General features: G+C 42.4%; 1 protein-coding gene across 1 annotated transcript in view; it reads left to right on the top strand.

The window, feature by feature from the left end:
* Positions 1 to 15237, top strand: part of SEMA3E (semaphorin 3E) — a 139971-nt gene that overhangs the window by 99399 nt on the left and 25335 nt on the right. Inside the window, exons 6-7 of the mRNA XM_030216644.1 lie at positions 6212 to 6331; positions 13149 to 13291. Coding sequence (XP_030072504.1) covers positions 6212 to 6331; positions 13149 to 13291 — 263 coding nt within the window. The remainder of the gene's footprint in view (positions 1 to 6211; positions 6332 to 13148; positions 13292 to 15237) is intronic.

Below are 15237 nucleotides of genomic sequence, written 5' to 3'. Positions count from 1 at the left end.
TCTCGCTTCTGCCGCCCTTTTTTTTTTGATTATCAGCCGAAGGCGCCCATCTCTCCTTGGCCAATAAACACGCCCCAGTCCTGCTTCACCACGCCTCCGACATGCCCCCATCAACTTTGTTCATTCCCGCGACAGAGTGCAGTTGAATACGCCCAAAATCGGCTTTCAATTATACCGAGATGGGCGCCCGTCTCCCGATTTGGGTCGAAATATGGGCGTCCATCACTTTCGAAAATAAGGCCGATAGTGATATTAATTTTGCATAGGTTGTCCAGAAAGAACAAGGAATGTGCAAGTTGGGACATTCGAAATGTGAACATACACAGAGCTTTTTATAAAATACATACAAGGCTGTGGAAATATAACCATGTTATAAAGATGCATGTTCTAAAAAGTAGTAGCATAAATGAAATGGATATCTTATCTTTGCAGTATCCTTTTAAGTGGCCCTACAGAAAATACATAGAATGGAGAAGATATCCATTTAACTTTTACCTGATGAAATTTGACCTTACAGAGACCAATATATAAAAGATTTGCAGGGTAACTTAGGAACTACCCTGACAAATCTTAGGTTCTGATAATTTCTGCCAGCAAACCAGTTAAACTGTGTCTGGACAATGTCTTATCCAGACTAAATTTAGCCAGTTAAGTTGGAGGCATGTCGGGTTGTGGTCAAGAACAGGTGTAAATGCATGCATTTCCTGAGGTAGTTTTCAAAGCAGGTGCATATGTACGAGGAGGAGCGGCCTAATGATTGGTACAGTGGCCTGAGAACCAAGGGGGAACTGGGTTCAATTCCCACTGCAGCTCCTTGTGAAACTGGGCAAGTCACTTAACCTTCCATTGCCCCAGGTACAAAACAACGACCACCATTCTAGGGGCCCTTTCATTAAAGGGCTGCAGAGCGGCAACACGCTTGCCACGTGGCAATCCAGAACAACTGCTGACCCAACGTGGCTGACAATGGTAGTTCCATCTCTACCACACGGCATTTCTGGCACTGCTGGAATTTTTGTCACACTGCCTGGTTGCCGCCAGGTTAGCGTAGGAGCCCTTACCGCCACCTCAATGGGTAGCGCTAAGTACTCCTCCAAAATGGCCACACAGCAAGTGAGAACTTACCGCATGGCCATTTCTTTTTTTAGGCTTTTTAACCTGCTGCAGTAAAAAGGGCCTTGGCACGCGATAAAAACAGCCCCCCCCCCCCCCCACCACCACTAGCACAGGGTGCCTTTTACCGCAGCTTAGATTGTGAGCCTACTGGCGACAGAAAAAGTACCACCAGTGGCGTACCAAGGGGGGGCGGTGGGGGCGGTCCGCCCCAGGTGCACGCCGCTGGGGGGTTCCGCGGCGCATGCCTGCTCCGCGTTCGCTAAACTTCTTTGCTAGTTCGCTGCAGCTCCCTCTGCCCAGGAACAGGTTACTTCCTGTTCCGGGGTAGAGGGAGCGTAGCGAACGAGCAAAGACGTTTAGCGAACTCAGAGCAGGCGCGCGCCGCGGCACCTCCCCCCCCCAGCGGCGTGCACCTGGGGGGGGTGTCATTTCACCAGAGAGGGGGAAGGTGTAATTTAGTGGGGGGGGGTGCTCTGCACCCGGGGGGGGGGCGCATCGGCGCTCCGCCCCGGGTGCCATCCAGGCAAGGAACGCCACTGAGTACCACTATGTCAACCACTTTGACTGTACCAGAGAAATGTCTGTATATCCATTTACCTCACACAGGGAAAAGTATACATGTACTTACTAAAACCAATAGTAATATATCACAAAAGAGAAAGAGAACAAAACCACCAAGTAATCAAAAGAAGAGAAAAAAAGCCCTGTGTCACAGCTATTTTTAGAGCTTTCTTCTCCTTTTTTGATTACTTGTACTTTCTAAACATGTTGCTTTATAAAATTGGACACTGAAAGGAAAAAACTGTGGAAGATATTAGGACCATTTATCTGCTTGGTAAATACTTTCCAGCTGAAAAGCTTTCTATGATGGCTCATAAATGTGAACTATTGTAGGCTGAACTCGACACTTCCTGTTCAGTCAGTTCAGATCCCAAAATAGAGGTGCGTCTTAGCAGAATCACATGTGTCTGAAGCATATTTATTTAAAAATGTACTACTCACACACTCATTACAGGTCTAGGCGAGGTACAGAAAAAGAATTTATATATAAAATGACAGACAATAGCGAGATGATGTCAAAGATCAAACACTCAAGCAAACAAGTGAGTTTCAGTTTCTTCCAAATGCATTTAAATTGGTCGACGCTCTCATATCATTAGGAATTACATTCCATAAGTGAGGCACCAACACTGAAAATACCCTTGAACGCATCGTGTGCTTCCTAGTGTTTTGTAATTTATTCTTCTGGCCCAACCTAGGCTTCCTTTTACTAAGTGGTGGTAAGACCAACACGGGCTTACTGCTCGCTATAATGGAAGGACCACCAGGCTACCACTGAAGCCCAGGGGTAATTCCCAGCCCTACCGCACCCTCATTTCCGGCGCTACAAAAATGTATTTATTTTTGTAGCGCCGGACTGTACCCGGTGGTAATTGGGCAGTGCTGCATGCTGCCCGGTTACCACTGGGTTAGCGCGGGACAGTGGCGTAGCTATGTGGGGCCAGGGGGGCCTGGCCCCTGTGGATTTGGCCCTAGACCCCCCTGCCAATGACCCTCTCGACCCAACCTCCCACCAGGGAGGGGGGAAGTTGGTGGTGATGGTGGCGGCGGCGCCGGGGGGGGGGGGCTAAAATGTGTCCCCTCACCTAGGGCTCTGGACCCCCCTCCCGCTGAAGTCTGGCTATGCCCCTGGTGCGGGAGCCCTTACCTCCACCTCAATGGATGGCAGTAAGGGCTCCCCCTGAAATGGCTGTGTGGCAAGTACTTTACTTGTCACCTGGCCATTTCCTGCAGGAAAGCGAGACCTTCCCTTTTTACCAGCTGCAGTAAAAGGGGGCCTCGGTGCGCATGTAAAACATGCGTCGACGCCAATGCCCTTTTGCCACAGCTTGGTAAAAGGGTCCCCTAATTTGCCAAGATGACATATAACAATGTAATAAAGATGATAAATACCAAAAACACAAATCATGAATAGATTTGAAAATCACAAGCATGATTTTGATTTAATGTGGAATTTCACAGGCAAACCAATTGAGCTGTACTAAACAAGGCAAGCTATGATTAAATTTGCAGCTGAGTTTAGAATCATCTGTAATAGTTTTAAGGGTCTCCTTTTGAAGCCCTGAAAATTTAGCATTACCATATTCAACAAAGAAAAGCTAACCAGCCTACAGTACTGTACGAAAATCCGATTCGGATAGGAAAGCATGCAATTATCATTTGGATGAGTGGCATAATCTTGAAATGTACTGAATATATAAAAGTTTAACTAAGTGAAAAACAAGTCTTTCAAAAAAAAAGGTTTGAATAGCTTTCTAAAAGAAAAGTCCATAAGTCATCATTAAAATGGACTTGGGGAAAATCCACTGCTTATTTCTAGGATAATTGAAAAATGTAAATAGACACCGTTAGTCCAAGCACGTCTCAATTGGGGGGGGGGGGGGGGGGGGGGGAGAAAAAGCCTCATCATTCCACACAGGGTTAAAGTCAATAATTCACAGCAAAATCACAACCCTTTTTGTGTTGATTGTAATCATAGACAGAAAAACCCCCTCCTCCAGAAGAATTTCTTTTTTTAACTTTGTCGTTAAATATTTTTACTTCTATTATATACTTATCTAATATAATAATTTCAACATTCCAATGTGTCTCACTGGGATCGTAACCACCTGCTGACGTTGCTCCTCCAACGTTCTCCGTCCCCCCTCCCTCCCAGTTCCATGGGACCCTGGAACTGGGAGGGAGGGACGGAGGGACAGAGGGAGGGAGGACCCTGGAAATGGGAGGGAGGGAGGGGGGCCTGGAACTCGGAGGGAGGTGGAGGGGGCAGGGGAGAGATGCTACACATGGATGGATGGAGAGGGCAGGGCACAGAGGACGTTGCCTGCATATGGATGAATGCAGGGGAGACAGCATAATGCAGGGGAGGGAGGGGACCCTGAAACTCGGAGGGAGGCAGGGAGGGGACAACCCTGGAACTCAGAGGCAGGGAGGGAGGAAGGGGATGACCCTGGAACTCGGAGGGAGGGATGGGGGATGACCCTGGAACTCAGAGGGCAGGAGGGAGGGGGGGCCCTGGAACTGGAAGGGAGGGGGGCCCTGGCACACACTCTCATGCTCACACACACACTCTCAGACACACTCGCACCCAGTCTCACTCTCTGTCACACACACACACACACACACTCACGCATTCACTCTCTCTCTCTCACAGTCACTCTCACACACACTCTCTCAAACATACACACTCCGAGGAAAACCTTGCTAGCGCCCGTTTCATTTGTGTCAGAAACGGGCCTTTTTTACTAGTCAATAAATAAATGGTGAGCTAGATTTGACACTTAGCTTAGGTATTGGCGTTCTCGTTTTGGCGGCTTCTCAGACCTCATGCTAAAAAATCATTTATCTTCGCCACAAAAAAATGTTGGGGATCGAGTTAACCATCTATCCTCAAATGCTGCCATGAACAGATTTGCTACAGACGGATAAGCAGCATAATATGTATTGTACTGTTCTGGGATCTTGCCAGGTACTTGTAGCATAGATGGGCCACTGTTGGAAACAGGATGCTGGGCTTGATGGTCCTTCGGTCTGTCCCACTAAGGAAACACATATGTTCTTATGTAATGAATCGGGTATAACAAAAGAGAGGGAACAAAGTACAAACTAAAGTCCAAACAAAAAAACAGCACCACGGGCCTTTAAAATGGAACAAAGTTCTTTAATGAATGAGCCTTGACCCGACACGGGCCGTGTTTCGGTGACTAGCACCTGCGTCAGGGGTCACAGTGATGACGTGGAAAACTTGGGGAATAACTCGAATATTTTCATCTACAATATTCCTTACCCCACGTCTCACGTAGCAAAAGTTATAAAGCACCAAGGCACCTTCACTTTCTGTATCCAAATGGATGAAAAAAAAATACAGAAAGTGAAGGATTTTATACAACAAATATAGTAACCATTGTCCGTAAGAACTTTTCCTCTTCACAGTTAAGAGGTAGCCAAGCCCATTCCTCTATTATTTTGAAAGATGCTCTTACAGAAGTAAGAGCAGCCCTATGCCCATGTCTGGCAAACGATTGCAAAAGTACTAGACAATGATTGACTTGCTATTTTATTTATAATGCAAAGAAAGGGTCTGTACCAGTAGCTATGAAGTTACAGGGCTGCCACCTAGTGGAAAACAAGCTGTATTATTTTAGGCTTCAGTACTTTGATTACTGTGTTCAATTATATACATGACAACAAAGTCAAAAACAACATTATTAGAGGTCTATGTACCTAGCATCAATAGATAGGTAGATCGATGTGAGGATGCATCATTTGCATTTTAATGGGCTAAAATCTAAAATTAAATTCAAATGTGTAGAAATGATGCAACATGAAACACACTGAATATCTCAATGCTCTTCAGTGTTATTTAGACAGCTGCATATCGTTAGTAAATCATTTCTAATGTAAGATAATAAATATAAGTAAATCAAAACAGAGAAAATAAAATAAGATACCTTTTTTATTGGAATAATGTAACACATTTTTTGATCATCTTTCAAAGGTAACCCTTCTTCATCAGATCAGAAGTGAGCAAATGTTGACAAATATGAGAATATATAAGTGAAACACAAAAGCATTCCAATGACAGTCTCAGAGGAAGAGGGTGGGATGGGTTAGGTGAGAAACTGGGAGAGCCGGGTGGGTGATAAGAAGGTGAGACAAAACAGTATAGTTTAATGGTTTATAATGGGATAGAAAATCCAGATCTTTTTTAAGTCCTGTCTGGTGAGTGTCAACGTATTTTATCATTTTGACTTCAAAGGTCTTATGTTCCTGGATTGTCTTAAATACTAAAAAAAAAAAAAAAAAAAAATCAATCCAGGATCTAAGACCTTTGAAGTCAAAATAATGAAATATTTTCACACCCAGCAGACAGGACTTTACAAAGATCTGGGTTTTCTATCCCATTATAAACCCTAAAACTATACTGCCAGCCATTATTTCACACCCATCTGCACCATTGAGCTACAATGAAGAAAAAACTGTCAGCCTCTGGAAAAATTCTGTTTTTTTATTTATTGTTGTCTCTCTCTTCTAGGTAATGAGCTATTTGTTGGACTCTATAGTGACTATTGGAGAAGAGACAGTGCTATATTTCGCAGTATGGGGCGTCTGCCACAGATTCGAACAGAACATGATGACGAGCGTCTCTTGAAAGGTAAATTGAAACATTTATTGCCGAGACAGATATATAGTCAGTCAAACTCAGAGTTAATGTTCGACCAAGTAATGGTTCTGTGGAATCTTAGCGGAGATTGGGTGGTGACGCCGGTAATTGGAAACAAAAAGGGAGCTGGGTAGACTTTTATGGTCTACGCCCTGATCGTGACTGAATAGATAGGGATGGGCTGGAGTGTAAACTTTAAGAGGCTTTGACATTAGCTTCAGAACTTAGTACAAGAACAGTGCTGGGCAGACTTCTACGGTCTGTGTCCTGAGAAAGGCAAGGACAAATCAAACTCGGATATAAAGTATCACATACCATGTAAAATGAGTTTATCTTGTTGGGCAGACTGGATGGACCGTTCAGGTCTTTATCTGCCGTCATTTACTATGTTACTATGTAAGTATTTCATGTTTGATTACTGCATTGTACATTTTTATGTCATTACTTAGAATTTTCTTGCTACATTTAAACAATTATGGATATATTCCAAAACTGGGAAATGCAATATGAACCACTGTCGCACAATGATTAATGATGTGTCCTTAGTATGTTTGGATAAATATAGGGAAATATGGGCCATTAAAGAATAGCATATTATTATAAGTGATGACATGGATAAAGAGAATAATAATATAGAACAAAAACATTGTCGTACTGCGGCAGACTGAATGTCCATCAAGCCCGTTTTCAACAGTGGCCAATCCAGGTGCAAGTATCTGGCAAGATCTCAAAAGAGTAAAACTTATACTGCTTATCCTAGAAATAAGCAGTAGATTTTTCCCCAAGTCCATCTTAATGATGGTTTATGGACTTTTCTTTTAGGAAATTATCCAAACCTTTTTTTTAACCCCTGCTAAACTAATTGCTTTTACCACATTCTCTGGCAACAAATTCCAGAGTTTATTTACACATTCACCTATGTTTACTAAGGTGCGCTATGGGCACGTTAGCATTAGCACGCGTAAATGGTTTACGAGTGTTAAACACTAACACACCCATTAAATTTAAGGGCGCATTAGAAATGCTAACACACCTTAGTAAACATACCCCATTGAATGAAGAAATATTTTCTCCAATTTGTTTAAAATGTACTATTTAATGGCTTTATTATTGCATTCCCCCCTCGTCCCTGTATTTTTGAAAAGTGTAAACAAGTGATTCACATCTACCCATTCCACTCCATTCAATATTTTGCAGACCTCTATCATATCTCCCCTCAGTCATCTCTTCTCCAAGCTGAAGAGCCCTAGAAACTTTAGCCATTCCTCTTAGGAGAGTCATCCCATCCCTTTTATCATTTTTGTCGCCCTTTGCAGCTGCAATTTAATTGAACGTCAAGCCAATTAGCACTGATAAATTAGAGAAACATAGAAACATGACAGCAGATAAGGGCCAAAATGGCCCATCCATTCTGCCCATTCTCAGCATCCACTATTTCCTCCCATGTACCTGTCCCATGCTTTAATAAATTCAGACACAGTCTTTGTCTCTGCCACCTCCATCAGGAGGCCATTCCACACATCCACTGCCCTTTCCTTGAAAAAGTATTTTCTTAGAAGACCTCTTAACTTCATCTTATGCCCTATCATTTCTAAGTTTTCCTTCGTTTGAAAAATGCTCACTTCCTGTACATTAATACCATGGAAATATTTAAATGTCTCCATCATATCTCCTCTCTCCTGCTTTTCTTCCAGAGTGTATATATATTCAGGTCTATAATTCTGTCCCCATTCTCTTTATGACAGAGATCACTGACCATTTTTTGTAGCCATCCTCTGGATCACTTCTATCTTGTTTATGTCTTTTTGAAACTGCGGTCGTCAGAATTGCACACAGTATTCTAAATGGGGCCTCACCAGAGTCTTATACAAGGGCACTATCACCTCCTTTTTTCTGCTGGCCATTCCTCTCCCTATGTACTGAAGCATCCTTCTGGCTTTGATTGTCACCTTTTCCACCTTAAGATCATCACAAATGATCATCCCTAGGTCCTGCTCTTTTTTTGTACACAGAACTCCCTCCCTTCCAAAATAAGAAGCACACAGGAGTACACCAGATTCCACAAGATCCTAAAATCATTCATTTTCAAACAGTCCCTCACAAAGAATAATGTTTGATTATCTCTGAAATGTTAAACAATCCCGATCTTCTTCACTTGATGTATGTATAATCTTTTCTTGATATGTATTCAAAATGTTGATTCTCTATAGGTTTTACATACATTTACCACATGATATTTTTGAGTTCCCAAACAGGTTACTCTCACCTCATATTTTAAGTATCAGAACATCTCCTTACTTTCTCCAATTACATAACATACCTGGTTTGATGTAATATTTCTTGTAAGCTACACTGAACTCAATTTTGTTTGGGATAATGTGGGATGTAAATGTCATTGTAACCCAAGACGCCCTTTAAGCCATGGTAAAAAGTTCCCCGCGCTAGTTTGGTCATGTAAAATTGCGCTGGGCCAATTTTTTACCGCAGCAAGAAAAAGGCCTTTTAAAAAATGGAGCAGTAAATGGCTGTGCGCTAATATTTATTTAAAAAAATTATAGACTACACTATCTTACTATTTACTGCTTGAGCCCTTACTGCCACCTGTTTAGAAGGTAAGGCTTCACGCACTACCTGTGCGGTTATCAGGCAGCATGCGGCAATGTGGCCATGCCTCCCCTCCCCCCCTGCATGCTCCAACTTCGGAACTACCGCCAGCTGCCTGCGCTACCCCGAAGGTATGGTCAGTTTGGCACGCGCTACTTGTGCGACAGCCCTACTGCGGTTTAGTAAAAGGACCCGAGTGCATAAGCCAGCATTTTTTAGAATTAAATCTTAGTTGCCAATTTCTGGAGCATTCTTCAAGCTTTGCTAGATTCCTCCTCATGCTATGCACAATCTCTGGGGCATCTAAACTATTTGTATTTGTTAACCACCGACTGGGCAAATGCCTTTGACGGTACTATGTAAGCCACATTGAGCCTGCAAATAGGTGGGAAAATATGGGGTACAAATACAACAAATAAATAAATAAAATAAAATTACAGAGTTTGTTATCATCCGCAAAGAGACAAACCTTATCAGACAGTCCTTCCACAATATCACTCACAAAGATGTTGAAAAGATTCAGCCTAAGAACAGATTCATAAGGTAGACCACTTCTCCTCACAGTGAACTCCATTCACCACTACTCTCTGTCTCCTTCCAACTTAACCAGTCTTTAACCTAGTCAGTTAATTTACGGCCCATACCGAAGGCGCTCAGTTTATTTATCAGTTGCCTATGTGGAACCATGTCAAAGGCTTTGCTAAAATCCAAGTATGCCCCATCTAATGCCCCTCCCATATCCAACTGTTTGGTTACCCAGTCAAATAAATGAATCAGATTTGTCAGACAAGATCTGCCTCTGGTGATATTATGCTGCCTCAGGTTCTGCAGTCCATTCAATTCTAGAAACCTTACAATCCTCTACTTTCGAGCTATCAATGATTAGTGCTGTCATGAAATGCCTAGCCACCCACCTGGGGTTACCCCATGGCCACTTAGAGTAGAGAGTCTATCCCCAGCACAGTTCAGGTCTGCCTGCACCTGTCGCTTGCGCTCTACATTAGCACACTCCTCCCACCGACTGGGTCACAATCAACTCTGGGTGAGTCTCCCACTCTCAAATTATCCCCAGTGATTTCTAGGTTACTGGGGTCATACTCCCAGTGGACCCACAGTTCCCAGAAAGCACTCACGGACCCAACACACAAACCACCGGGATTCTTTATCAGTCCAGACAAGCATGGCAAACAAATATGTTTATTCTCAGAACTTGAACAGTGCACAGAAAATGTGCAATCAGCAAATAGTAGCAAGTAACTGAAAAATGGATCAATTAGAAAACTAACTAAACATTGGTATACTGTCTAAACAGAACCTGAGAAGATCAGTACATATAGCTACTCACAAGTTATCAAATATAACGGTTTTACAGGGCCCTAGCAAAGAGATCCCTCTCTCTTTTCTCCCTGGCTAAGACTGGGACAAAAGCCAGTACAATCCCAATGAAATTGAGCTCCTGAGTCAATTAGAGCTCGGACAACAAGTTCGAAAATATACTGCAGACTGCCTTTACAAAAGGCTTAAACAAAGAGAACAGCCTTGGTTCTGCAGCAGCAGCTTCAAAACATAAACATGTACCAGCTGCTGGCTAAAGTAGAGAAACGCACTTCAGGAAATACCTGATACATTTTACAGGCTTAAAACACACTGCTCTGTCAATTAACATTAAAAATTGCATGTGGCTCCAAAAAATGAGCGTGGCTATGGGAGGGACATAGGTGGATCACGGGAATGCCCACAATTTATGCGCTCTGTTATAGAATAAGGCAGAACCACATCTAATTTAGATGCGGGGATTTATACCAAGATTTTGTTGCCTAAATGCAGTCACGGTTCCTGGCGCATAACTTTGAGCGTCGTTTATAGAATAGTACTAAGCACAATTTTTTTCAGCAGTGATCTTTAGGTGCCATTCACTGAGTTTACTCCATATCTTTTTTTGAGATGCAGTGACCAGAATTACACACCATATTTGAGGAGCGGTCGCACCATGTAGCAATACAAAGGCTTTCTAACATTCTCCATTCCTACCATTCTGTTTGCTTTCTTAGCCTCTGTTGTACACCGAGCAGAGAGTTTCAACGTGTCTCCAACAATGACGATTCCTTCTCCAGTGAGGTCACATCTGGAAGCCACATGTAAAATAGTGTTTACTTTTCAGGCCCTGTATCATGGAACTCCCTTCCACACAATTTAAGAACAGGTGTAACTTATTAATCCTAGTTATTTTCTCAGGCTTTGATTCTTGATGGTTGTATAATTCATGTTCTCCTCGAATGGATACTTGCTTTGGCATTGAAGTTGGCCTTTTTACTATGAGGGTCCTTTTATAAAAGTGTGCTAGCGTTTTTATCACGACCTAAAGATAAGCACACGCTAAATGCTAGACAAACCTATGGGAATATATGGGTGTCTCCAGCGTTTAGCACGCACTAAATCCACTAGCTGGCCTTTGTAAAAGATTCCCTATGTTATTATGGCATTGTTATCATTTTAGGTTATTTGTATAGTTATTTTCCTGTGATGCTTCTATACAAAAATGTTGTAGCTGTTTTTGTCAGAACTCATTTTAGTATTGTTTGACCCTGTTATTTGTAACCTGCCTTGACATTTAAACAAAAAGTGTTATATCAGGTTAATAAACTATAAACCCAGGAACTCTTTTAGAGGTCCTTTTACAAAGCTGTGGTAAAAAGTGGCCTGCGATTGTGTGGGCGCATCTTTTTGTCACGCGCTGGGCCACTTTTAACAATAGGTGGGACAAAGGTCGGTTTTTTTTAATGGGCCGGGAAATGGTTGTGTGTAAAAATTAAAAGTAGCATGCACTTATTTGCGGCCTGAATCCTTACTGCCACCCATTGGCCTAGCGGTAAGTGATAACCATGCAGCGTGCTCCAGCGTGGCCGCACTGCTGATTAGCGCTGGGAACACCCCAATGGTAGAAAAATAATTTCTACTGCTGGATTCAGCACACGCCAAACTCAGAATTACCGCCAGGTACAAGGGTTACTCCAGATTTGGCACACACTACCTGCGCTAGCCCTCTTGCGCCTTTGTAAAAGGGCCCCTTAATGTAAAAAAAAAAAATCACTGAGATTTGTATCTGCTTTTTCTGAGTCTACGTTTCCCTTCAAAATAACGTATGTAATTCTGAAAATGCAAAACAACTTGTATTATTGTCTTCGCTGATCTATCATCCTGTGAGGCTGCCCAGAATATCTGTGGCTAAAAGCGAGCATGTCGATTTTCAGACACACTTTTACCCACTGTTATTCAAGGATTCTCAGTCAATTTACCCAGCAAAGGGGGGAGGTGGTAAGATATTATTAGCCCCTGTTATTAGTAACTAGGTCTGATTGCATAAAAAAGAACCCGTGTTAAAAACAGCAGGAGTTAGTGGTATAATAACACTTATTAACGATAACTCACATTGATAACTATGCCCATAAATATTCATTCTAAAAGTCTTTTAAAAATTGTCCTCTGTGAAAGCAATTGTCAAAGGATTTTCAGGTAAACTTATTGCCATCTTTAGAGGCCGGTAGCGCAGCTGTTAAAAAGTAAAGCATCAGGCTGGTACACCCTCTGGCCTTCTGATTTCCCCCCCTCCCAAGGTGAGATCCCCCAGATGTCTTATCCCTCAAATCAACACCCAAACCTCCCCAAAGTTAACACTCCGACACCACCAAGTCAACTCCCTTTCCCTTCTGACCTTACACCTCAACTCCTGACTCCAAACCCTGCCCCCAGGAGCCCCCCTGCCTTCCCTCCACTTTTACCCACCAAATTGTTATGGAGAATTCTCAGCAATTTACCCAACAATGAGGGTAGGTTATTAACCTGGCCAACTGATAAGACATGTTATTTTACTGTTAACCCCAGTTATTAGTAACTAAGTAAGTCTCACTGCATAAAATGGCTCCTATGCTAAAATAGCTCGAGTTAGTGGGAAAACAACACATATTAAAGGTAGCCCACTTTGATAACTATGCCCATAAATATCCATTTTAAAAGTCTTTTAATAACTGTCCTCTAGGGAAGCGATTTTCACGGATTTTCACAGGTTAAATTTACAGAGAAGAGCCTTCTCATGATCTCTAAATAACTGACATTTCTAAAATCCTATCTATTGTTGTTCAAGAGTGCAATAATTTGTTGAATTATTCCATTTTGTATCATCTGAAAAACCTGTTTTATTTTGAAGAACCTAAGTTTGTGAACTCCTACATGATTCCTGACAATGAAGACCGAGATGACAACAAGGTTTACTTCTTCTTTACGGAGAAAGCTCTAGAAACGGACAAAGGAGACCATGCTATTTATGCACGAGTGGGCAGACTCTGTGCGGTAAGGCGACCTCCTTTCCCTAAATTAAAAAAAATATGCGCTCAAACCTCTATTGCGGTATTTTCTTCATCTGTTGATCCACCCAATATGATCGAGCCACATCACTGGAATATAGAACTAAATTCAAGAGCCTCACCCTGGCACACAAGGTGCTTTACACCTCTACTCCTTCCTATCTGGCCACATTGATCATTCCATATCCAGTATTCCATATACTGCAGTCCCTAAGCTAGTTCTGTCCCGCACTTCTAAACCACGATGGGAACCCACTCGCTCTTCTGCTTTTTATTTCCTAGCACCAGCATTATGGAGCTCAATCCCTCAGCATCTTTGATTGGAGAGATCCTATGCACTCTTTTGGGCCTCTCTAAAGACCCACTTATTCCAAATCACGTTTGACACCTAGGGCTGTTTCTTGGTTGGTTCCTGTGACGAGTGGAGCTTTTATTTTCATCTTTGATTGTATTTTACTGAGATTACCTATTTAGAAGTGGCTGAGTGATTGTCTTCTTTTCTGTAAGGGTTGTAGGTTGGTATGATTAATTTCCTCTATTTTTATGACGTTCCTTTCTTGCTTTTACTTAATTTTGACTGTAAACCGCTTCGACTTGCTGAGCAAATAGAAGCTGTATATTAAACTAAAAAACGATAAACAATCTGTATCAATTTTCAAAGAGTAAATATGGAATGTTTCTTCACTTGGAGAAACATTGGAAAACCCATGGGTAAAATGTGTAGAACTACAGAAAATTGCAAATGACAGCAGATAAAAGACCATCTGCCCATCCATAGCAGTTACCAATCTCTACTATCCTTTCCTCTCTGTCAGGGTTCCTTTATGCTTGTCCCATGGTTTCTTGAATTCAGATACAGTTCTCTCCACCACCTCTGTTGGAAGGTGGTTTCACACATCTACCACCCTTTCCTTAGATTACTCCCGAATCTGTCCCTTATTACCTTCATCCTATGCTCCTCATTCCAGTGCTTTCTTTGAATTAAGAGACTTGCCTGCTGTGTGAGGTATTTAAATGTCTATATGATATCTATCCACCTGTCTTCCCACCTACCACACCCCCTTTTTAAACTATGCAACTTACAATATTACATGCATGACGTTATAGATTACGCCTAGAGAGTTCTGAGTGTAAATTCTAATTAATGCCTACTAGTAAGAAGAGTTGCTTGTCGAGTGGCACTAAATGACTTAACTAATTAAATTGTGCGTGCAAATCCAGAATACAACTGGATTTGCGTGTGCGGCTTAAGTTATGCTATATAGAATCCAGGGGAAAACTCCTAGAGACATATGACCAGAGCCTTATACAAAAGGTACTGTCACTTCCTTTTTCCTGTTGGCCATCACTCTTCCAAAGCGCATACGCATCTTTCTTGCTTTTACTGTCACTTTTTTCTACCTGCCTAGTCATCTTCATCAGATATAATCGCCCCCCAGGGGCCGGTTTTCTTTCTTTCACAGAAGTATTTTATCCCTTGGGTTTTTAACAACCCAAATGCATGACCCTGCATTTTTTTAGAACTTATTTTTTCATTTCCAAATTTAGAACATATTTCTGGCTTTACTAAGGGGTCCTTTTACAAAGCTACAGTAAAAAAGGCCCTGCGGTAGCAGTGGCGGCCATTTTGCCGCACGCCAGGGTCCTTTTTACCACAGTGGCTATAAAAGGCTGAAAATCGATTCAGCCATGTAGTAAAATTGCATTTACCATGTAGCCATGTGGGAGGGAGTACTTCCTGCCACCTATTGAGGTGACGGTAAGGGCTCCCGCGGTAACTAGGCAGGGATTGGCGCTGCCTAGGGTTACCATATGTCCGGATTTACCCGGACATGTCATCTTTTTGAGGACATGTCCGGGCAACCGGGCGGGTTTTGCCAATCTGCCCGTTTGTCCGGATTTAATCCGGACAAATGGGCAGATTGCTAGCCT

The sequence above is a fragment of the Microcaecilia unicolor genome, chromosome 10 (genome assembly GCF_901765095.1).
Source record: "Microcaecilia unicolor chromosome 10, aMicUni1.1, whole genome shotgun sequence".
NCBI lineage: Eukaryota > Metazoa > Chordata > Amphibia > Gymnophiona > Siphonopidae > Microcaecilia > Microcaecilia unicolor.
The sequence above is the reverse complement of the archived record's forward strand: the minus strand, read 5'-3'. Positions and strand labels throughout refer to the sequence as shown.